We start from the raw sequence: 26,767 nt of genomic DNA, 5'->3' as shown, positions 1-26,767 counted from the left end.
CCACTACTCCCCTCTCCTTTACCTCTTCCACTCCCCCTCTCTTGTCCGGAGGTTAACGTACCCCAACACGTAAAAACGAATGGAGAAGATTGAAGAAGTGGTGATTGTTGGTGCAGGAGTTTCAGGCCTGGGCACGGCCCTCGGCCTTCACCGGTGCGTGCTTCTTCTTCTTATATTGATTCCCTTGCTCTCCTTTAATTTCTCTCTTATTTCTTTTTTTTGAACACAAATTAAATTAATTACTTCTCTGATTGCTGATTTCATAGATTTGTTGCAGGAAGGGTATAAGAAGCTTGGTGCTGGAGTCCTCCGATTCCCTCCGAGCTGCCGGCTTCGCTATCCTAGCATGGCCCAATGCCTGGAAAGCCCTCGACGCACTCGGCGTCGGTGACTTTCTCCGAGAAACCCACGTCCTCCTTCAAGGGTAATCTTCTATGCCTGACCTGTTTGCTTTTTTATTGAAGTTAATTGTTATGCAGACAAATTTTAAAAAGAAATCTATTTATTAATTACTTTTATATTTGGAACCATAAAGAAAAATTAAATAGTCGCATAAAATAAATTTTTATATAAAATGTACCTATGAGTTGCGTATTACATAAACAATATTTTCTTAATTACATTGTTAGTTTTTATTGCCAATTTATAATAACTATTTTTTAATTTAATATATAAAATTTTAAAATTATGTAAATTAAGAATATTTTAGGATGAAGTTATATAGATATAAATGAAATTAAATCACTATAGATCTATTTTTTATTTATGTATAAGTTTAATCTAAATTAAAAAAAAATGTTTAACTATTTTATGATCTGAAAATAATGAATTAATTTGTTTTTGAAGTTAGGTCTTAAATTTAATTATAATTTCATCTATTTTTATTGTTAGTTCTAACTTAGATTTTATATTAATTTAAGGATTTATTTTTTATTTAGGTTTGTTGTGATTTGCACTTCTTTTTTTTTTATAAATGTCTAAATTAGAAGTTTGGTGCATGTTCCAAAAATCTATCTTGATGATGCTCAAAGTGGTCTTTCTCGCAAATAGTGTTCATCTTCATCTTCTTTAATTCTTTTCTCCAGTTTACAACAAAACTAAATATATTTTCAATTTAATTTAAACTTATACATAAATTAATAAATAATATAACTGTAGTAATTTAATTTCATTCATTTCTATATAACTTCATCCTAACCTTTTCTTAATTTACATAGTTTTAGAATTTTAATTTTTGAATTAAAAAATAGTTTTAATAAATTGGCAAAAAATTAACATATTAATTTAAATTTATTTTTTTATCTAAAGTGCAACTGTTGATGTGTTTTACAAAAAAAATAATTTTTAATTGAAATGTGAGTTACACCCACATCTTTGCCTCTACTTATTTATTTTTTATTATTATGATTTCAATTGCAAAAACAATTAATAAATAAGTTCCTTTATGAAATTTGTCCTTTCTATGCTTAGTATGTGTGTGTGTGTGTGTCTATATATATATATATATACCCGATTATCCTCATGCGGCTATAATTCGAGTACCACACTCTACACTCGAGGGGAATCGAACCCCAGACTAGAGAGGACTTACAACTGATAAATAGATGCCCGACCAACTTTACTCGAATTATATAGATAATTTTTTGCTTTAGTTTTTTTGGCCTTTGACATTGGGGTTGTTTCGCTACAAGATGCATTTAGTAAATTCTGGAGGCATTCGATACTAAAGCCCATTTTGCTTGATGAATGTTAAACATAGTGAATTCATAGTAAATTATTTTTTTGATATTCTTAAAATTTATGTTTTAAATGAATGAGAATAAGAGGCACTATATGGATAAATAAATCTTGTAAATTCTACTTTACTAGGATTTACTATATATGAGATTTATCCTAAAATGAGAGTAAAATGAAGGTAAGAAGGTAGCGGGCTAAAAAATTATTTGGTAAGGATTTAACATGAATCCTGGCTAATACTTGCAACCAACCAACGCCTCAGTGTACCATTACTAGGCTACTAGCATATACTCTTACTATATGTGCTATTATTTTTTAGATATTTGTTTCATCCCACCTTAATTTAATAACCTTTACAATGATTCCACTTCATATAATTGAGGAGGGAGGGAGGGGGAGAGTGGAAGATTGCTAAAACCTTAAGGATACTTTCTGATTTAATACCTTAGATTTTTTTCTAAATGATGGAACATCTCATTTCATATCTTGAATAGTCATTGTGAAATCACTCACAACATATTGTTTAAAGGAAATATTCTATTTCTAAGGTTATGAGTTTGAGCTACATACTTTGTTCCCAAAATAAGAATGGTTGTTCCCATTTAATCCAAAAGTTATAATAAAATTGGAACTCCAATGAGGCCAAAAGCTTCTTCCAATTTCTAAATTTTTAAAGTCAAGATAGATGTTATAAATCTATTAGTTAAATTTCTTAACAAATAATGATTGTCAATCTATATGATTTTCAAATATATCAAATGTTCGTTAGAAATGTTTTTTTATAATTTTTTATTATTTTATTTTTTTGTAAAAACTTTGATGTATTAGCATTGAATACTTGTTTCATCCCTCTTTAATTTTTTTAACTTTTACAATAATTTCTCCTCATATAGTTGAGGAGGAAGGGAGGGCTAAAACCTTAAGGAGGCTTTCTACTTTAATAGCTTAGATCTTTCTCTAGAAGATCAAACTTCTCATTTATTATCTTGAATTGTCATTGTAAAAGCACGTGTGGCACATTGGCTAAAGGAAAATATTGTGTTTCCATCTTAATGAGTCCAAGGTATTTCTTTTGTAATTTATCATTCATCATTCCAAAAAACGAATTGTTGTGCTCATTTAATCTCACAATTATAACAAAATTGGAGCTTCAAAGAGCCAAGTAGTTCTTCCAATTGCTATCCAAAAATATTCAAGTTCGAGCTAGTTGTTATTGATATATTAGTTGAATTTCTTGACAAATAATGCTTGTTATTCTATAGGATTTTTCAAATATATCAAATGTTCATAAAAAATATTTTTTTTTGAGTAAAACTATGGTTATATTAGCAAGATATAAAGTATTTGTTTCATCCCATCTTAATTTATTAACTTTACTATGATTTCAACCGTCTACATATAGTTGGGGAGGGAAGGAGGGACTGAGGGAGAGGTGGGGTGGGAGGGAGAGAGAGCCTGCTAAAACCTTAAGGAGACTTTCTACTTGAATACCTTAGACCTTTCTCTAAATGATCTGACTTCTCATTTCATATCTTGAACGGCTATTGTGAAAGCACTCCTTGCTCATTGTATAAAGGAGAATATTCTATTTTTAAGGTTTTGAGTTCGAGCTGCATACTTTTTAATTTATCATTTACAATTCCAAAAAAAATGATTGTGCTCATGATCCCACAATTATAATAAAAATGGAGCTTCAAAGAGGCCAAGAACATCTTCCATTTGCTACCTAAAAAATCTTCAATGTCAAGCTAGTTGTTATAGATCTTTTAGTTGAATTTCTTGACAAATGATGTTTCTAAATCTATAAGATTTTTCAGCTATATTAAATAGCCTAGAAAAAGTGAAACTTTTTGGAATAACTTGGATATGTTAGCATGCTATTATAAAACACTATAGTAAACTAAGAGATCTTGTTTTAACAAATATTTTCCAAAGCAGGTCTAAATTTCAATTTTGTGCAATTCTAGATTTTAATCAATCATTGCAAAAATACCTTGAAATATAGGAATACACTCCTTTAAATAATGAAGTTTAATACATTAGTACTATGATAAATGAAACATATTTCTAAATTTTTGGCCAAAAATAAAAAGTTTATCATTAATTGAAAATTAATAAAACTAGTGCAAAATATTTACAATAAAATCTTAAATATGAAAAGTTGAACAAATTTAATTGGCATTAATTATTTAAAAATATGCAATAAATTTATTATGTTTAAAATATATTTTGGAGTAATTATAAACAAATATCTATGGGTTTTAATTGACACGATATATATTGAAATATATCTTTATAAACACCCCTAAGCTAATGGACCTTGAATATTAATTTTGTATTTTTGAACTTATTGAGTTTGTCATCTTGAGCTTATCTTCAACCTACAAGTGCTCCAAGATTGCTTTTGAGCCTTCCATTTTTATTGGCCTTAGGGTGTTTACAGCTTTTTTTGCAATGAAGAGGCTCCTCCCTTGCAGGTTTCTCCAAGCCTTAAGCTCTTTTATCCGTTTATAGCTTTCGTTGGACCTTCAAGTCTAAGTTGAATCACCTCATCTAGCCCAACGTTGCTAACTTCATTTGCCAAACCTGCCTCTGATAATATCATCCGCCTCCTTCTCCCATAATCGCTACAGCTAGTAGGTTGCCTTTGCTCAAGTGGCTTAATATCGATTGGGCAAGCACTCTTTTTTTGTTGAGTATAAAGACCGAGGCAATCAACTTTATTTTCTAAATTACAGCATTCAACATATTCCTCCATTATCCTATCAAGGTAAATCAATATTGTTCATTCTTATGAAATTTTTATCTAGTTTGGTAAAATGGTTTCTTATTTTGACTTATCCACTTGAATTCCTATTGCATCAATTCTGATAGATTTATTCCACTTAAGATTTCACCTCTTTAAGCAGTCTATGCTTTATTCTATTGGATTTATGCTTCATAATCCATTACATGTTGATATCCCTTGTTGCTCTTTTTTTAGAAGAAATTGGTTTCACTGAAACTTTTGAGGACACTATTTGAATTAGTATTCAAGATAATGAATATCTTAAGACAATTTTGAGGTTTTGCAATCATTTTCACATCTTTGGGCATGACATTACTCACAGTAAATTTGCCAATGATTCTGTTCATTATATTCAAATTGAAGATTACGTTCATACTAAAATTGAAGATCTTGGTTTCCAAAATAGATAAAATACTTATTTCTTTTCCATTAAGACTTCTATGATGGCCCCTCAAGAGGACTTTTTCATTCTGCTAATCAGTTACAACTTAACATGGAGATCTCCATCACTCGTTTTCCATAACTTGTCTTCTTTCTGATTTCTCTAATGATGTTTCAATGCCTCAAGGTGAGCAGAATATATATCTATATCTATAGATATATATATACATACATACATATATATATACTTATATACATACATATATATATACATATATATATATATACATATATATATATATATGTATGACTTATAATGCGGTTCCTAGAACAGAGACTCATATTTCTTCTTCCTTACCTGATCCTCAATTTGTTCGTTAGACTTTGGAAGAGGCATTCACTCTATAGACAATGATTGTTGTTCTGTAGGAGACATGACTCTTATTTCTAGGATTTTTTTTTGCTAATTATATACGCAATGTAATCCCTCATGACGACCTTTTCCTCATAATCAAAATGTGACGATTGCTGTTCTCAATATTCTCACATTAAGCTCATATTAATGAGCAAGATAATAGTGCGACAACCTTTAAAAAAATTATGTTTGTTCTACTAATACGAGGATGATATGCAACTTTATAAAGAAGAATTTAAAATTATCCCATAGATTTTCATTTTAATTAAGAAATCAAGGCATCTGATGAGCTGAATAAAGAGTTTAATTTTCAAAGAAGACGGGCTTGTTAACTCAAGTTTATTTTACTTACGCTTTGCCCAAATCTAATTTTTGATTGGGTTAGGCTGCTTAGATTGGGCAACTTTCTAGCCAATCTTAAGATCCAACATTTGGGTTTGTAAATTTTTCTTTAGTTAAATTTTATAATAAGATTTCATGACCAAATAAAGCAATAAGAGTATGGTGTAAATAAAAATGATATACTAATACTATTAAACTAAATAGGATCCACAATTAAATCAATCTAAATTAAAACAAATTATTAAATTAATTCAAAATGTTTAAACACAAAGAGGATATATCAATAAACTGATACATCTACTATGGCATATAAATAAAAATCCAATGTATTTAGTATTTGAATCTGCTAAAGAGATCAAAATCATGATTTTGATTTTATCGGAGATCATTGTGTTGCCATTTTTAATCCAACTCATGTGGGTATGATGATCTTCATCGAGGTTCTCTCTTATGATGACCATTGAAGTTTTCTCGATAACTTAGTTGATATGAAAAGTTATTGCTTATGCAACGTGGAAAAGTTATTGTATGTGCATCTAGACAGTTGAAGAACCATGAAAGAAATTATCTCACACATGACTTATAACAGGAGTTGTGCTTGTACGTAAGATATGGAGGCACTATTTATATGAAATTAAGCGTGATGTGTTTATGGATCATCAGAGTTTGACGTACATTTTTACTTAGAAAGAGTTCAATCTGAGATAGTGGAGATTGATGGAGTTTATTAAAGATTATGATCTTGATATTCAGTATCATCCAGGGAAAGCAAATGTAGCTGTAGATTCGCTGAATAGGAAGGCTTCAGGTAGTTCAAATTTGTTGATTACTTAGCAAGAGCAGCTAATCAAAGGTATAGAAAGACTTGAGTTGTCAGTGATAATTATAATCATGAGAATATAATTCAGTTAAATCAACTACTTATTCAATTTACTTTGAAGGACAAAATTAAAGATTCACTAAATACGGATATCATTGTTCATAAGATTTTGGATCAGGTTAAGGCTAGTAATTCGGAAAAGTGTATTAGACATGGATGAACTATTGAGATATAATGTAAGGCTTTATGTTATAGATGTTGATCGTTCGAGGAGGAAAATTCTTGAGGAGGCACACTTATATGATTATATTATTCACCCAATGAGTAATAAAATGTATCATCTTAATGAAATATTTTTGTTGTTAGGATTGAAGAGGAGTGTGGCAGAAATTGTGACTAAGGGCTCTACATATTAACTAGTGAAGGTAGAGCATCATAGGCCTGGAGGTTAGTTGTGTCCATTGCCAATTCTTAAGTGTAAATAGGAGAAGATTGTCATGGAATTTATGGTTGGATTGCATAGATCAAAACAAGGACATGTTCTCGGGATTATTATAAATAGATTTGCCATGTCTGTCATTTCTTACCCATTAGATAAATAGATCATGTGATGAAGTTAGCATAATTATATTCGTGTAATTGTACGGTCGCATGGGATATCAAAGCTTATAATCTCAAATTGAGATGACAGTTTTACATTCAGATTATGGAGAAAATTCAGGAGGCTTTCGATATAAGATTGATTTTTAGTACAACTTTTCACCCACACATAGATGGTCAATCAGAAAGGATTTTTCAAAATTTGGAGGATCTTCGTTCATGTTTACTTGATTTTGGTGAAGGATGAGTCACATATAACTCTAATAAAATTTGTTTATAATAATAGTTTTCTGACAAGATATGGCTCCATATGAGGCCCTTTGTGGGAGAAATTTCAAGACACATCTGTGTTGCATTGAAACAAGTTTAAAAAAGAAACATTGGTGTAGATTTAATAAATAATTCTATTGAAAAAATTCGATTGATCAGGGATAGATTAAAGTCTAGTTTGGATAGAGAAAGGGAATATAATGATGTCAGACACCGACTAGTTGAGCTTGAAGTTAGAGAATTTATTTTGATCAAAATCAGTCTTTTAAAATGTATGCAACATTTTGGGAGGATGGGAAAGCTTAGTCCAAGATATATTGATCCTTATGAGAGTGTGAAGAAGATTGGAATTATGACTTACAAATTGGCTTTACCAATTCATATGTTGGGAGATCCTTATGAGAGTGTGGAAAAGATTGGAATTGTGGCTTACAAATTGTCTTTTCCAATTCATATGTAGGGAGTGCATAATGTTTTTCATACTTCTCCACTTAGGAAATATGTTGCTCATAAATCATAGAGTGATTGTAGATTCAGTTGCTATTTAACCTGATTTGACATACATATAAGAGTCTTAGAGGATGTTAGACTATGATGTTAGGAGATTCAATTTGTAAAGATTATATAGAAGCATGGATCATAAATTGATGCAACTTAGGATAAAATGTCATACAAATGGAAGATATCCACAATTGTTTAACCGAGGTGTGTTTGCATTCATTTTAATTTTCAAATTTTGATGATGAAATTGTTATATAGAGGGGAAATTATAATAACTTTAATAAATAAATAAGTAAATACAATTTATTAATTATCGAGTTGATTCGAACGGAAATATCTCTATGGTTACACTTTAGAAACTAGTGCCTCATTCGAATCAAACAAATTAGAGGTGGGAGAGCAAGAAGAAACTGAGAGCTTTTCATGAGAAGGAAGAATTAGACGGCACAAATGCTAACCAAATTTCAAGGAGAATGATAAGTGTCAAGGGGAAGAAGGCTTTAAATATAGGTCGAAGATCGATGAGTGACTTTGACGCGTTCATTAAACATCTGAAGATGTGTGTGATAGGTATGTCGAGGGCTTGAAGGTGATTCATGCCATATGAAAAGAGGGGAAGACGACGCCATGGCTTGCGGGAAATGATGCGAAGAAGAGAAATAGGAAAAAAAGAATAAATGTTCATGCATTTGGGAGGTGAAGTTGACGCTGTCACTTGTAGGCTTGTGTGAGGTTGTCACTGTTGAATCTGCATAGGAGATGCGTTCGGAAAACAATTAGGGAAGCCGTAAAGTGAGGCGCCTTGCATACAAATCCTCTTCGATGGAGAAGAGAAGGGAAGGAAGGAACCTTGGGTCCTATGCGGTGTTGCTCTGTGCTAAGGGAATGACTTGAATGTGGGAAAATGGAAGAGCCAAATCAAACAACTTCAAAGGGTTTGTTTGGGGCAACTGCAACTTATCCAGCTTATCCAGATAAGCAGCTTATCTTGATAAACTAGCTGATTTTTTGGTTTCTGCGTTTGGAAAACAGCTGATTTCTATATTTTTTTGGATAAATGACCATTCTGCCCCTTATCTGGATAAGCTGTTTAGCTGTTTGATTCGTGAGTTCATAAAACAGCTAATTTGTAATTGTTTTTAAATAAATGATCATTCTGCCACTGCACAGTTGTGTCCTTTACAACAAAGCTATAATGACGATACATTTGATAGTTTAAAACCAAAAAAATTACTTCATAATAGTACAAAAAAAGGAATATACGCCCCACCTAAAAGTGAGTATCAAGAAACCTAACAAAAAAAAAATTATATTAAAATTATAATTAAAAGTTTGATAATATTCATTTTAAAATGCAGAAGCATGTCACGAGCAATGCTGTCTGGTTGGCATACCGTCAAACCCCAAGCAACGTTGTCCAACCGAGATACCGTTAAACCCCGATCACTATCGGCAGTGGAATCAGCCGGATTGTCTGCCTATTTGAAGAACTCACACTTGTCCGGACCGTCTGCCCACCGCAGACACCTGTAGAACTGCCGCTCATAGCTATATGGCCGACATGATGTGAGTAACAAAGACGGCTGTCCACAGGGGCATAGCACTTGTCCGGAGTTCCCCGAAAATATGAAGCTCATCTTCCTTCCTACAATAATTCAAAAGAGATCATGTCAGTCATAAAATTAGATGATAAAAAAAAACGTGAAAATTGAAAATAAGAAACAGAAATGAATAAAGAAACAAAAATCTAATTAAAAAAAATAGCAGGTGTGAGGACTCAGAGAACAAACCACACCAACCAACTAATCTGTCAATACAATACGCTAGTTGACATTCTAAAGAAATGAGTTCTTAGTTGTATTTAGCCCACATACTCATGTGTCACATGTGCATATCACCAAAAAAGGTCATTTAGAGTAGCCTAAAAACTCTTTGCTCCGAAAAGAACAGAGGCATTTGGTCGCCTTCATTGTGCATATACACAAAAAAAAAAGCCATCCAAAAACATGACAAGAAGAAATCTACTTCGTTGCCTTCATTGAGATTTCACATGTAACACTAACCAACATCGAGCAATAGCCAATCTAGAAAAACCCATAAGTTCCAAAGTCTCATCATATATCCCACAAGCCCATAATAAAAAAAACATAAAAGCATCAAACATAAAATAAAGAAAAAACAATCACATGAAAGGTTAAAATCCAAAAATATCTGTGATACAATTGAGACACAATAAACATAAAAGTTCTTAAATTAACAAGACAAGTCCATTCAAGATTGAAGATTGGGTCAATCAACAGTTGCATATAGCATTTGTGATACGCTCCCTCATAGTAGCCATCTCCGCTGCACCTTCGCCATCCAGGGTGTCAGATTCATGCCACTCCATCACAACCTCTGGTATTGACCGCCCAACTTGGAATTTGAATGTTTCAGACGGGATATGTATCTAGTCATCGTCAGTCATACTGAAGTCTGTATTTAATCAAGAGGGATATCGTCTAATGAAATTGAGGAGCGTCTTGGTGTCCACCACAATATGTACCTGTTTAGGAAATGAGTATGTCAACATATCGCGTAAGATGACCCATTTCTTCTTCAAAACCTCAAATGTTTTTTCAATCACCTCGCTTAAGGAAGAGTGATGTTTGTTGAACATTACTTTTCTGCCATGGGTGACTCCACTTTGTCTCTCAAAATTAGGAATGTGGTATTTGGTGTCTGGATATGACTTTAGATTTCCCTTCTATAAGAGATATTCAACATCCACAAATTATATTTACCTGTTACGAAAGACACTATTGGTGTCTATTGATAATGAAAGCTAATAGATTAGAAAATCTAAACTAGCCTAGAGGTGGGTGAGGGAAACACTGTCTACTATTCCTTGTTGTATAGGCAAAAGACGGCTGTCTTGTGCACTCCCTTCCCATCCGACCATCATAAATGTGAAGCACATGTAGAAGTCACATACGACCATCACATCTTGGGTAGCTGAACCACACCGACCAATGTACGTCACCTTTTCATGCCTGGGTAGTTGGGCATCCACGTGCGTACCGTCAATTGCCCCAATATAGTTATGTTTAAATTAGAGATGTCAATCCCAACACACTATTTACATTCTGAAGTAAACATAATGCGCTAATGAAACTTATCTTGAAAAATAACATGTAATGCGAGTCATTAGCAATTTTTGCTTGAATTTTAGCTCACCATACCCTCTTCCAATCAATTCTTGGAACCTCTTTGAAATATTTGCCAACCTTACTTGTTAAAATATGTGATAAGTCTATTTCCAACCTCAATCTATTTAATGCAAAGATCGCAAAAGAATGTTTGTTACTTCCTTATCCCACATTGCTGACGGACCCTCTTCTTTCATCTTAGCCATATTGAAACTAATTGAAGTTTTGACAGTTAAATAAAATAACTTAACATATAACAAGCTCAACATGTTAGACCATTATAGAATGAGAATAAAAAAATTCAAATTAAATACCATTACAGATTGACAAATAAATAAACAAAAGCACAAAATAGAAGAGCTTGGAGAAAGCCCACACATTCACATGAAATAAAGAACATAAAAGAAATAACCCCAATATCAACTTTCCAAGAAATTGAAAGTTCCTCAAATTCACTATTCTGCAAGAGCATAAAACTAGTTTTATGAAGCATCACATGACTTACATATCTTACCCCAATTCTATATGTAAAGAGAAAAAAATAATATGTAATGTTCAATAATAGTGCTTCTGGACAAGTGCACAAATAATAAACCTCTCATAACCACAACACACAAGCACAACTCACATCCACCACCAACCCACACACCCAAGGCCACCATAACACACACCCCAAGCCACCATAACACACACCCCAAGCCACCATAGCCAGCATAAACAGCCACCATAGCCAGCTCCACCATACACAAGAACAACTCACATCCACCACAAACCCACACACCCAAGGCCATCAGAACAAACACCCAAGTCATCGTAGCCACTATAAACACCTCTCACAACCACCACACACAAGCAAAACTCACATTCACCACCAACCCACACACCCAAGGCCACTAGAACACACACCCAAGGCCACTAGAACACACACCCAAGTCACTGCAACCACCATAAACACCTCTCACAGCCACCACACACAAGCATAGCTCACATCCACCCCCAACCCATACACCCAAGTACACCAGAACACAGACCCAACCCATCACAACCACCATAAGCACAGCTCACAACTCACATCTACCATCAACCCACACAGAACAAATGCTCCAATGCTCCAGAACAAGCACACCTCGTGACACTCCCTCCATAGACAAACAAATCACTATAACAATGCTAAAAAATAAATCAAATTCTTTGTAAATCCTAAACAAATTAAAAACCCAATTTCTCACGAAGAAACCCAAAATTTGCATGGTGAAAGCAAAATTACCACATGAATAACTACCACACACTGTAGAAGGGAGGAAGAGGAAGGCGAGAGTGACAGGAGATTATCGAGTGTGGACGAGAGAGATCGAGGGAGGAGAGTGCGAGAGACGCGAAAGTGAGGGAGGCGAGAGCGAGGGAGATCCTCCGTAGGGGTCGTGTCGAGGGCAGAGGGGTAAAACATGAAAACTCAACTCATGCCATGTGGTCGATTCTGCGACACCGTTTATTAAATAATTGAAACCCGCGTTTAGATAAAATCCTTGCGAACATGTTAACCAAACGGGATGGCGGCATTTTGAAAATGCCGCCCACAATTTTAATCGCCCCAAATGGGCAATAAGTTAGGGTTTTGCTTTTTAAGTTAATCTTTAAATGCAATCAAAGTCATAGATATTAAGCGTTATGTTATAAATTAATTCCATGAATCCAGTTTAATAAATTAAGTTAAAGTATTTGATAGAATCATTTCTTAAGCTCAAGGTGATTAATTATTTTATTATTTGGTATTGGATTTGATTTATTTAGAAGTTATATTTCAAGTTGATAAAAAATGAACATACAATAATATTTTAAAAATAAATGTATCATTTATTATTTGCATTTTGAATGTTTGAATGATGTCTCACAAATAAAAAGAAAATATTAACATATAAAAGTACATTTAAATGATCTTAAATGTATATGAAATGATAAGTAAAAGTTTAAGTCAATAAGGATTTATCCCTTTATAGTACTACCTTGGGATGCTATTTTACCCGTGCACGAAAAAGAAAATGGAAATAATAAATATGTAATTTTGAGTGTAAAATTTTAAGGATATCTACGAGCACAAACTTTTGTTGTTACCTACAGGTACAACTTTCTTAAGATACTTTCGAATGCGACGATAATCTTGATATGATTTTTTAAATGAAGGGAGAATATTAAAATGATATATACTTAAATTGAAACATGAAGGGTTAATTTAAAATGAAAGTGTACTATTTGATTAATTACTAAAGAACATTTTTTTGTGCATTTAGGATAGCATTTGCATATTAATTTAATACATAATAAAATTGTAATTGCTCATCAAGTAAAAAATTTATTGTTGAAATTAATTGTTTCTTTTAGGCAACACTATATTGTTATGATTGAAAGGAGGGACTTAGTTTACAGGAAGATGACTATTGATATATTGTAATATGTTGTTTGTCATAGTTCTAATTCCGTGTACTGTTTATTTCAGATTGATATTGTATTGTTGTTAGTTGGATTGTGATTTTCTTTTATTTTTCAAACTATATTATTTCTTTGGATGAATTAATTTTTCAATTAGTGTACCTAAAGGTTTTTTAGTGGCTCTTTTTATTATTGGAAGTTATGATGGTTTATTGTATGATTTAAAGAAATAATAATACCATCTGACCCAGTTTCCGACTTAGTTAATTCTAAGCTATCAGGCCGGGTTGTGACACTGAGTTCCAATGAGTACTTATCAAACCTATGCTGAAACATCCGAAAATAGCTGGGTTTGTGGAAGCATTAATCTTGTTTTACTTGGCATGTTCTTTGCTCCCTACTAGATTTTATTTTTATGCAGGCTAGTTATGAATTCTGCGACAACTGGAGAAGTAATAACAGAACAAGAATTTCCTGGACATGAGCAGCGGTTCGTTTCTATAACAAACGTCCATTTATATAAAAATTGCATGCGAAAATGTATTAATGTAGAACATATCTATATCTATATATATATATATATATATATATATATATATATATATTATATTCGTTGTGCAGGAAGTTTGAAGCCCGTTCATTGAAGAGAAACCTTTTGTTGGAGGCATTATCAAAGGATCTACCACCTGAAACGATAAGATTCTCGTCAAAGGTTGTTTACATAGAGAAGGTTGGCAATTTCAAGCTATTGCATCTGGCCGATGGCTCTACTCTTAAAACTAAGGTATGTATAGCTCTCTCTCTCTCTCTCTCGGTCTCTCTCCCTTTCTCTCTTTCTCTCGCGTTAAGTTTATGTTAACAAATCGATGTTGGACCAATTTAAGGGCTCATTTGATTTGTTGAAGTCAGAAAGAAAACACGCTTTTGAGAAAGGATGAGTTTATCAGTTCTATTAATTGGCTGGATGTGGTCAGAAATCAGTATGAATTTTGAGCCGTACAAGCAGTATTATTAAAATTTCTCAAAAAGGATATTTTCATTTTCACATACAAAATGACTAAAAAATAAATCAGCACTTTCTAAAATATATTTTTGATCTACAAACGACCAAATGGATTAAGAATCAATAAAAAAAGGATTGGGCAATATATTAATATTTAGAAGTACAATTTATAACCTAAAATCTTGTAGCTTATACAAATAAACATTTCCTAACAGAAATTAATGGATTACAGAAGCATGAAATAGCACCAGTGCACAACAAAATTTTTCCTAGCAAACTGTACAATCTAATTAATGCCATATGGTTGAGAAAATTCACATTAACTATCCAAAATTTAAACCAAATTGGATGGAGTTTGAGAATTTTCTTAGCACATGCTTTATTTTGTAGAGATCTTTATTGGGGTGAAAAAGTAGGAATGCATTGAATTTGAAATAAGAGTTAAATTTGTGATATATCAGTTGTGCCTCCTATCTGTTGGCATAAACTTATTGGTTGATAGGTTTTTATGAAAATATTATATTGTCCATATTTCATCTTCCAAATGATTGGTATTAGGCTAGTTGGTCAACTTGGATTGAGTCACGAATGTGGTTTTTGGCTTTAATGACCATTGACAACTTCTGTCACGGTAAAAAAAAAAAAATCAAAACCAAGTGATTTCAATGTATTTCAATGTAAACACTACTTGATTTGTTAGGATTTTGATTTATTTATACTTAATAGTTTTAAAATTTTTTTTCAAAGGGGAATGAAGGCTCTTGATGTTTTTCATTCGAGGGTGAGATTGTTCAAATCATTATGGAAGTGAAGATTAGTCACGTAATTATAAAAGAAATAAAAAATCACTAATGTGATTTCTTAATATAATACTAATGCCCTTGACCCTTACACATTTGCTCCATGTAACTTCATATTTTAAGTTTATTTGTCTTCATCTACTATCATATCGAGCATAAGAACCCGATTTTCACACTCTTGATTTGTGAAACTTAGAATGCATTTATTTCAACTTTCCAAACCAAATTTAGAAACAAACCAGCATAATTAGCCGTTTGATTCGTGCGGTTTGATACCGCGGTTCGAACCACGGTTTGGAATCTAATAATATTGTGGGCCGTGGTTTTGTAGCTGCATTCCGTGTTCCCGTTCTAAAAAATTCTTAATGCGCCCTCGCTAAACTCGTGTGCCCTAGCCTTTTCACTTGAAGCTCTTCGTCTTCTTAGCTTAACTTGAGTCAAGTAGCTTGATAACATCTGACATAGTGGCAACTTGTGCGCAATGAAAGCGGCTTAACTACTGAAATCTACAAATAATATAACGTCAGAAATAGTACACAATAGTCATAGTTTCTAATAGAAATGTCAAATACTACAAATAGTCACTTTGTGATTTAAGAAGCAACAAGTAAAAAAACAGAGGTGCATGTCATTTAAGTAGTCTGACTCTCTAAAAAATAACGGAGGTAAGGAATCTTTCGTTTAGGGAGCAGCGTGAAGGAAGCCTCCGCTTGTTTTGATCCTCAAGATGTTTTACGACAAATAAGTAGAGGTGCATGTCATAAAAATTTCCAGGAATTGAGTCAAGTAGCTTGACAACATCTGTCATTGTTGGGTATGCATGTAGAGCAGTACGAGCACTTGAAGCGATTTTGGTTCAGTTTTTCACCAACTGTAATATTTGTTGGGACAAATGAGCTGCCCTAACTTTAGTTTTCTTTTTCCCTTTTTGTGTTGAGGGTGCAGGTCGCTTGGAGTGACTGGACTCCACATTATCTCTTTCACCTGGTTGTTCCTCATAGACCTCATTGGAGTGAGCACATTCAAGCTCATCCAAATTAGGGATATGCTCTTTTGTTGTTGCCCAAACATTGTCACTTGTTGCTACAATACTGAGGAACATAGTATCTAGCTTCTCCTCAAACCCCGGGTCAATGTCAGCAAGTCTAAATTTTATTGTATTTGGTAAATCCTACAATTGATAAACTTGAAACAAAATTTTAATGTAAGTGATATTAAATGTAAGATTTTCTACTCACTGAAATTTTCTCTTGTCACCACTCTCTTGTCACCACTTCTAAAATATATCAACTATTTTCCTAATGGAGTCTCATCCTAAATCAGTGGCCCGTCTTTTTAGCTTCTTCCACAACTTCTAGTCCTTCTTAGGTTGATATCGTTTATTTTTCTGCTGAGTTTTGTCATATAGTCTACTAGTTCTCTCTTGAAAGAGTTCCGTTATATTTTTTCAACCTTCCTTATTGAAATGTGTGTTTGGTCTATTGGCTTTTTTTACCTTCCTCAAGCATAAATCACAAAAAATTATCTGCTTCCTATCTCAAGTAGTCGATATCCCACCTTTTTGTTTACCTAGCTGATATCTAAATAAAAAAAAATAAATCAACATAATTTAGCATGTAAAACAACAATACATTAAGAGAAAATAAAAATATGACAAAAAGAATTAAAGTAGAGCTCAAAATCAAAATAGATATAAAAAATGTTTTCATCAAGGATCATCAGTTTTGTTCTCCAGACATAAAGACCAGGAAGTATCCGTGTCAAACTAGTATGATCGTTTTTTTTAATATTCATATTTTGTAATCGTTTGAGTCTTTTGTTATGTTTTTGTTTTATCATCGCTCTACTAAATATTACACAAGAAATGTGAAATGTGCCCACCAAATCACACTTTGAAAGCATCACTGTAAACAGAAACCAGGCAACCAACGGGTCCACAAACCATCCAAAGTAATAAAATGATATAAATCTCGAGAATCATGCTTGATAAGTTAATATCTTCTACTCCACCTCAACATATGTCAACATGGATAAATATATGAGCACTGCTTTACAGTTTCTTTGAGAAATTTTGTTACTCGATTTGCTTGCTCTTGCCTCTCATCCTTAGTGTAGAGTAAAAATTTAAGGGAAGAAAGTTAAACACTGATTTCCTTTCACTTTCTCTGAGATTTTTATAAATGGAATTGCATATGTTTTGTGCGAAGTTGAAGATTATAAGATAGATAAGTTAGCAACATCTATACTTATCCTGATCAACCAGTAAAAGTTATGGAATAAAATATATGAGCATCATTCATATATTTTTTTCTGAATTTTGTTATGTGTTTATTCTGCATATGAATGCATCAATTCAAACCTGAAGATTACATGCCAGATAAGATTCCAATAATCAATTTTTTGCTTCTATCACGCTAGCCAAATTTGTTCTTCGAGCGAATAGCTAGAGCTCGGTGAGATCTCTCAACCAAAAAGACTATCCATAATCACCATTTTCCAAATCGACTAAGAACTTGAACGTTTTCTCTAGCAACAGGTAGTATCTGTGAAAAAATATCCACATCAATTTAAAATTGACAAATGGTGGGTGATATTTTATCCGACATATAACCTCAAAAAATGCGTTTGCATGATAAGTATATATAAAATTCTGAAAGAAATAAATGAACAATGCTCATATTTATTTCATTTCACAACTTCTACTTCTACTAGTTGATCAGATTAAGGATGAATGTTGCTAACTTATATCTCATGTAAACTTCATCTTTGCATCAAAACATAACCATATTTATTTTATTCCATAAAAAAATATTAAAACTAAAAAAAAGAAATAGTGCTCAACCGACCAACAAAATTTCTCAGAGAAACTGTAAAACAGTGTTCATATATCTATGCAGAAGAGACATACAAAAAATTCTAAAATAAACAGATTAACAATGCTCATTTATATTTCATTCCATAGGTTCTACTGGGTAATCAGGATGGTGAAGATGCTGTCAACTTATCTATATGCGACTTCAACTATGTCAACAAAGTGTATGCAATTTCATTTATATAAGTCTCCAAAAAACTATAAAAAGGAAAGATTACTCAACATTCCCTTCCCAAAATGTTACTCTATACTGACGAGGAAGCAAGTGCAAGCAATTTGACCAACAAAATTTTTTAGAAAAATTGTAAAACAGTGCTCATATAGTTATGAAAAAAAAATTGAAATAAAAAGATTAACAATGCTCATGTATATTTCTTTTCATTGCTTCTACTGGTTGATCAGAACAGATAAAGATGCAGCTAACTTATTTAAGATGCAAATTTCAACTTTACAATAGAATATATACAATTCCATTTATAAAAGTCTAACAAAAACTAGAAAAAAGAAAGAATGCTCAACATTCTCTCTTCTAGATGTTGCTCTACAGTAAAGAAGAGACAAGATAAAGCAATTCGACACATAAATTTTTTCAATGAAACTGCAAAACAATGCTCATATAGCTATGAAAAAAAAATTCTGAAAGAAACAAATAAACAATGCTCATATGTATTTAATTCTATAGCTTCAACTGGTCGGTCAAGATAGATAAAGATGTTGATAACTTATCTATCATGCAAAAATTAATTTTACATCATAGAATATGCAATTTCATTTATAAATGTCTCAGAAAGACTTAAAAAGAATGTTGTACTCAACAATTCTCTCAAAATTCCACTCTACATTGAGAAGAAGACAATTGCAAGCAAATCAACCAAAAAATTTATCAGAGAAACTGCAAAGCAGTGCTCATATATCCAAGCATAAAAACACACAAAAAATTGTTAAAGAAATAGATGAACAATGCTCACACATATTTAATTTTATATCTTTTACTGATTGATTAGGATATGTATAGATGCTGCAAAATTATCTATCGTTTAAACTTCAACTTTGCAATAATGCATATGCAATTTCATTTATAAAACTCTCAGAAAAACTAAAAATAACAAACAACGCTTAACATTCTCCTCCTTAAATATTACTCTACATTTTGAAGGTAGTACCAAGCAAATCGACCGAGTAAAATAAGTGCATGCATATGTAGTCGAAAAGCTCACGAAGATTTCTTAAATAAGTAAGTATACAATCTTCATATATATTTTATTTCATATCTTCTATTGGTTGATCAGGATAATGATAGATACTGCTAACTTATCTATCATGCAAAGTTTAACTTTGCATGAAAACATATGCAATTTTATTTATAAAGGTTTCTTAGATACTTAAAAAGAGAATTCTTAAAGAAACAGATGAATGCTCGTATATATTTTATTTCATAGCATATGTTGATTAATCATGATAGTTATAAGTGTTGTTAGCTTATCTATCATGGAAACTAAAATTTTGCATGAAAGCATATGCAATTTCATTTGTAAAAGTATTTCATAGAATAAAAAAAGGATTTCATAAAAAACAAATGAATAATACTCATATATATTTTATTGCATAATTTTTTCTCGTTAATTAGGATAGATATAGATGTTGCTAACTTATCTATCATGCAAACTTTAATTTTGCATTAAGACATGTAATTGCATTCATAAAACTATCTCATATATTAGAAAAAGAATACAGTGTTTAACGTTCTCCCCCTAAAATGTTAATCAACTTTGTAGAGGACGTATGTGCAAGCAAATTGACCAATTAAGTAAGCATATGTAGAACGAGTCCACAAATAATTCTTAAAGAAACATATGTACAGTGATCATATATATTTCATTATATTGATTCTACTGATTGATCAGGATAACTTTAAATAATGCTAACTTATCTGTCCTGTAAACTTGAACTTTGTATTAAACCATATGCAATTACATTAGCCAAATATTATAACAAAAAGAAAAAAACGAACAGGTGCTCAGAAATCTCCTCCCAAATTTTTCATCTACACATATGTATAGAAAAGAGCGAGTAAATCGACCATCAAATATCACTGGATGCATATGCAGAACAAGCACAAAAAATTTCACAGAAGAAAAAGAGAAACACAGAGTATGTAGCAAATTAACGGCAAAAAAAATCCATAAATAAGAAACCTTCACTAGAGGTAGGCATCAAATCGCTGCACCGACAATGGAGGGAGGAGAGCGGAACTGGGTATCTGCCCTGACGACACAGATGACAAACGAGAGGGGGGAGGGATATACACAAGATAAGGGGAGTGGGATTATCTGAAATCTGAAGGTGCGGTGACGTTAGAGGCCCCTCGCAATGGAGCACTAGTCGCGAAACGCTCCTCCCCCCCCCTCCACCCCTCTCATCTTCGCCACCCCTCATTTCACCATTCGAGGAATGCGGGTCCGCATCCACCAAACACAAGAGAATAAAAGGTTCCCAAATGCGACTTCTCCAATTCTAAAATACATAAGACGCAAAAATAGCCTCCCAAACGGGGCCTCATTTTGACACCAAATATGATGGAGGTGAGTGGCTTTTTTGATAAAATAATGTGCTGAGATTTGTTATTGATTTTTGTTATTAGGTCTAAAGATATGATGTGGAGGTTTTGGTGAAATGTTTAAAGATTTAGGAGGGGATGGTGGCTAAACTACCAATACTAGCTTGTCTTAGACTAGTTTGGGTTGATTTAAAATATCTCATTGTAAAATTGGTATTAGATTTGGATAAAGGGCTAGAAATGATTATTGGTGGTTAGCTTAGGATGTGTTCATATGATCTCAAGTAGATGAGTTGTTTTGAATGGGTTTACAATGGTGTTGAGGATTAAAGAACATAACTAGTCCCTAATATTGTCTACTTTAGTCGAGAGGTATGAAGAGGGTTTCAGAATAATTGTGATGGTTTTAATGTTTGCTTGTTGATATTATAAGAAGCTTAAGATATGGATGAGGAGTGGTGAAAATTTTAGGAGCAAGTACTATAGAGTATTAGTGGATAACATAAAAGATAGACAAAGACAAATATCTAATCTCACTAAAAAAATGCAACATTTGAAGCCACCATGCATTAAGTACGAACAAGGGAATTAACACTCAAATATTTTATTCAACAATTAATCAAATGTCATTATAAATCAACCTTGTTTATAAAGATTACAATAATAAAAATGCCAATATAAGAAGGAAATTTTGAAAGGTGGTAGGTGGCCATTAATGGAGGAAGGTACTAACCATCTTTCTAATTTTTTTTGACTTGCCATGAAGCCTCGAAGTTTGAAAATTGAAACTTTCTATAAACTAAAATTGAAATATAAAAAATAAAATGTAAATTCATTTTTTTTAATATAGCTCTTTTGATGGCCTTTTATTAAACTCTTAATTGGGAGTTTCTTGAGCTCTTGCTTGGGCTCTTGTAAGTGAACCTTTGACTTCATTTCTTGAAAGTTTGAATATGTTTCAGCCTTTACTAAATTCTTATAATTTTTTATGATCTCATGCACCACTAATTCTCCTTCATAAAAATATAATCTTTATTTATACAAATAGCCTTACATTGTTGTACATCACTAAATCTTGAAATATTGAAGTTTACTCATAAAAATAATTTTATTTGTCTTTTAGGTACTCTCTTCTAATTCCATGACAATATTTCATTATATTTTTTATCTTATAATTTTTCATCTTAAAATTCAGAAGTAGTAATCGATGTTAGACACTTAAATTTTTATTTGGAATGATCTTACAATCCTTATATTCTTGAAGGTCTCTTTTTCTCATAAAAAATAATCAGTTTGTGTTTTATCATATTCATTATTATAATTAATAATATGTCCATCCTTTTTCTTAAATAAAATATTAACAATAACAAAAACATAAGTTGAAGTAAAATCTAATATGATTCTTTCTTCTTCATTAATCACTCCAAAATTATAGTTACCATGAATATTTCTAAAATCTTGTCATTCTACCAACATGTCCATTTAAATCTCCTCCTATAAAAAATTTTTACTCAAGAGGTATTATTTCTATTAATTCTTCTAGGTCATTCCAAAATTTTTCTTTTGAACATATATTTAAACTTACTTGAAGAAAATAAGCACTATAACATTGAAAATCTTAGTATCAACAATAATATTTAATTTTATAACTCTATCTCCAATTCAATTAATTTTCACAACATTATTTTTCAAATACTTATCTATAATTATACCTACATCATTTCTAATGTCACTCCCATTTAATACCAAAGTTTAAAATCTAAGCTATCAATCTCCTTGTACTTTTTCTCTAGCCCATTAGTTTCTTGAAGGCATAAGATATGTATCTTTCTATGAACTATAATATATACTAATTTTACTAATTTACCCGTGAGAGTGTTTATATTCTAAGATCCTATCATAATATTAGTTTCATGGACCAACTTTGTTGCCTACATCCATTCATAATGTGGAAACCCTTCCTTATTTAACACTAGACCCAGATGTCGGTGTAGCGACTCTTGCATACTGTGCATTGCTTCCAGGGGATGCTCTAGCATTTGCATAATAATTTAAATAATTCATGTTATGATTTTTCAACAATAATTTTATGCTAGCTGTCGACTACCACCTATTGCAATTTTCTATTTTTTGCATTCAGGGCTTGGGACCCGATAATAGTAGTGTTTTTTTTTTTTTTTTTGAGAAAGCCTAATGACTAATATATTAAATAGAAAGTAGCGTATAGATAGATTGTGTGGGAGGACCCAAGTATGACACCCTGCCCACAGGACAACCAACACATCAAATGGTTCCAAAAAGAGAAAATATAGAAAAAAACATGATAGATCTAAAGAAAAAACCAAAAAATGTCAAACTACGAAGTATCATGTAGCTAGAGAGCGACCCAATTTTGCCTTGCCTCTGCCTCTGCCTCTAGTTCTAAGGAAGGAGCCAGCTAATAAATTGTTCAAATGAGTGCCATTGCCAGTAGTAACCAATGTATCATCGGTATTAACTAATGTATCATCCAATAAATTCCCGAGATCGAGTCGGCATCCATTCTTCTTCTTCCTCCTGGAATAGACTTGTCATTCCTCATCCGAATATTGGCTCACTTGATCAGTGGATTGGTCTAAAGTGTGCTGAACTTGTGTAGGTTGTTGAACATTAGAAGCAAATGTTTGTTGTACCAGCTGATCTTTTATCGGATTGGAGGAGCACTTTCGCGAGTCTCGGCATTTAAGTGAGTCTTCTTCAATACAATAACAGTGAGTGGTATAATGACATTTGGATCTGTACTTATAGTATAATGTTCTTCATTTGGAACTGCGGTGTTGGAAAGGGGATTGGCTTCACCTTCTCAATAAAGATAGTAGATAGCTGATCTTTAACGATATTTGACCTTAGATGAGGATGCAATCGATAGCAAATAGTAGAATTGTGGTCAAACATACTACAATGTCAAACATACTAAACATACTACAATGAGAGCAATAAGGAGAGTGTGGTTCTATTTCAACTTTTTTGCCAATACCCGTTGTGAGTGATATCAATCAACACTTCATCCAGAGCTGGTTGAGTGATATCACTCTCAAATAACACACAAGCCACAGAGGGTATGGTGACAACAAGCGTAGGACTATCAACCTTGAGACAGTTACTGTTAGCAACAAAATTGACAGTCCACTTCAGAATTTTCATAAAATTGTTGTCGATCTTGATAATTTTTTGAAAAAAAATGTGAGTGTAATCGAAATCGTGAGATAACTGAATAAGTATATGTCGACCGTCAAGTAAGCAAATATTCTAACTGCCCAATTGCTTCATAGCATCATGCTCTTTCGGAATGATCTCTATTTTTGGGTGACCATAAAGGAATTTCTCCACTAGAGCAAAATGCCAAGAGGACGCAAGAGTGCTGGTTTCAACCTCAGTGAGAATAAGAGCATATTTTCCATTTTTTTGCAAAGTTTTTTAATAAAAGTATGATCACCACCACTTTCAAGAGCGTCAGCGTCGTGAAAAGATTGAGGAACATTGTAGGACTTTCCAATTGCTTTTTGAACAGGTGCTTCTTCTTCAGTAGTTTTACAGTTGTTTCTTGTAGCTGGCCCAAACAGACCCTTAATCAGCAAAAACTTGATCAAGATTATGCTATCACTCACTAAAATAACAGTCAAATTCTTGTTAAATAGAAAAACAATTATGAATTTGCCAATTTAAACGTAATTCATACTATATCTCAAAACCAATCAAATAATTATATAAATATAAATGAGAGTATTGTATTAAGTCTTTCTAATATCAAGTACTTGAACATTACATAGCTATAAAATATTAGTGAGTAGCCTTTACTAACATGCTTACGCTTTTGATTTTGTTGGAAGTAAATTTAATTAATAATTAATGTACTAGATCTAATTTTAATCTTTGTTATTTCATCTATACTCACCAACACGTCCCTCAATGTTTTGAGGTTTCTTTTATCATTATTTTACAAGATTATTTATTTTTAGTTTTTACATTGTAGATGATTATTTATTTTTAGTTTTTACATTGTAGTGTTTAGTAAAATAACTGTTGTACACTTTATGATGAAGTAATCTTAAATATTACTCAACTGATATAGAATAAATTTATTTACTAAATATAATACATAAAATTCATAATTTTCATAAACCATTTAACACTTAGAGCGGCTGTAGCTATATTTGTACAAGAATTCATAAAGATGTTGAAGGAAAATAACTTCTTTTAAAGTTGTTGCGGGTACAAGTACTTATAGACATGTAGATAAATCTTTTTTTTAGAGTTGCTCGGGGTGTTATAATTTTTTTTTTGTTTTGATTTAAAATGTTGAACAACATTAATGTAAAAACAAAATATGAAAAACGTTTCATACGGACCTTAAGGGTTCGTTTGGGACAGTTTTCTGGCTACTTTGTTTTTCAGACCTCCACCATAGTTCTGTTTGGTGAACAACTTTCTAGAAATTTCTATGGTACCTATTAAAATGTGATGGCTGCCAAAACTGCGTTCTGACTTTTTGAAATTAAAATAAACCTATGATAGTTACCACAGTTTTTCGAACAACAGTTTCTTATACAGTAACTTTACAACTGCTTTTTCAAACCGCTACCCCAAACAGATCCTAAATCTCCTTCGAAAAAACTCTATTCGGCATTGCTATTTTTTTTTTCTGAACAAGTAAACAAAATATGTTTAATTTATTTTTTTAATTCTGAAAATAAAAGTAGACATCAAAAAAGCATTATCAAGATGACCCTTATGGCAGCAGTGAGTATTACCATTTAAAATCACTTGACTACTATTACATATGCATCACAGGTATTGATAGGTTGTGATGGAGTAAATTCCGCTGTGGCCAGATGGTTAGGACTCAAACCACCATCATTCTCCGGTCGATCAGCTTGTAGAGGCCTCATAAACCCTCCTCAATCTTCCATCTTAAACCGCCGCCACATAGAATATTTTTTCGGACAAGGCTTCCGAGCTGGTATGTCTCACTGTGATGAGGACACTCTCTATTGGTTCTTCACTTGGTCTCCTTCAAATCAAGGTAACCCCATTATTTCAAAGTACTCTTAACACACACAACAAATGCATTGTTTGGCAGACATGTTCTTTTTATTTTATTTTTTTCAATCAAAATTGGAAACTTTAGATATGTAGCAGATAATTCATATTAATTTACATATCTCACATCAAAACTTTGATATTTACATTCTGTTTTAAACGTAAGCATGACAAGAAGTATTTTACATTTAGACAGTAATTATAGTGTTATTTTTTATGTGATATTAAAGATTTGAGTACTTTATGGTAAATATAAAAGTTTGGGTGTGAGTCTTATAAATAGACAAGACTTGTTTGCTGTGTTTGCAAATGCCCCATCAAAAGTCTATACAAACTGTTTTATGGGATGTACTTTTGATTCTTCTGTTATAAAGTGTATTTTTATGTACCCTTTGGGGTAAATAAAGATAAAACATGTCTATTTTTTAATCAAAACAACCTCTTTTTCATTGCTGTTTAAAAATTGAGCAAAAGGAAGCCTAACTAACGCTGATGTCAAAAACTAATAGAAGATCTCCTCATTGCCATCTCAGCTGAGAAGGAAGCAGAAGAAAACGCTCAGAAAATGAGAGAACTGATGCTGAACAAGCTTAAGAGCTCAAAGACGCCCAAAGAAGTGATTGAAGTGATTGAGAACAGTGATCTGAGCAATGGATTGGTCTCTGCTCCTCTGAGGTCCCGCTGGCCCTTTGATTTGCTGTGGGGTAATATCTGCAAGAATAATGTTTGTGTTGCAGGCGACGCTCTTCATCCAATGACTCCTGACATTGGCCAAGGTGGTTGCTCTGCTCTTGAGGATGCTGTTGTGCTTGCTCGATGCTTGGGTGAAGCACTTGCAGGTTCAGTTAATTATGTCGACTTGATTTCTTGCTGGTTGATTTCCTTGATTATCAGTATTTTTTACTCTTGCCTTTACTAATATTACTTGAATAAATGAAATTAATTCTAGTCCAGCCGATTACATCCAAACATATATATATATTGGAT

At 32.4% G+C, this 26,767-nt stretch overlaps 1 protein-coding gene across 1 annotated transcript in view; it reads left to right on the top strand.

Annotated features, from left to right (window-relative positions):
* LOC110025686 (FAD-dependent urate hydroxylase-like) overlaps positions 1-26,767 on the top strand; it is a 27,839-nt gene continuing 1,072 nt past the window's right edge. The window contains exons 1-6 of the mRNA XM_020726295.1: positions 1-153; positions 278-424; positions 13,891-13,959; positions 14,091-14,253; positions 25,532-25,763; positions 26,314-26,619. Coding sequence (XP_020581954.1) covers positions 80-153; positions 278-424; positions 13,891-13,959; positions 14,091-14,253; positions 25,532-25,763; positions 26,314-26,619 — 991 coding nt within the window. The 5' untranslated portion in view covers positions 1-79. The remainder of the gene's footprint in view (positions 154-277; positions 425-13,890; positions 13,960-14,090; positions 14,254-25,531; positions 25,764-26,313; positions 26,620-26,767) is intronic.

Source organism: Phalaenopsis equestris, unplaced genomic scaffold (assembly GCF_001263595.1).
Source record: "Phalaenopsis equestris unplaced genomic scaffold, ASM126359v1 Scaffold000325, whole genome shotgun sequence".
Classification (NCBI taxonomy): Eukaryota; Viridiplantae; Streptophyta; class Magnoliopsida; order Asparagales; family Orchidaceae; genus Phalaenopsis; species Phalaenopsis equestris.
Note: the sequence above shows the minus strand (reverse complement) of the source record. Positions and strands in the feature narration are given on the sequence as shown.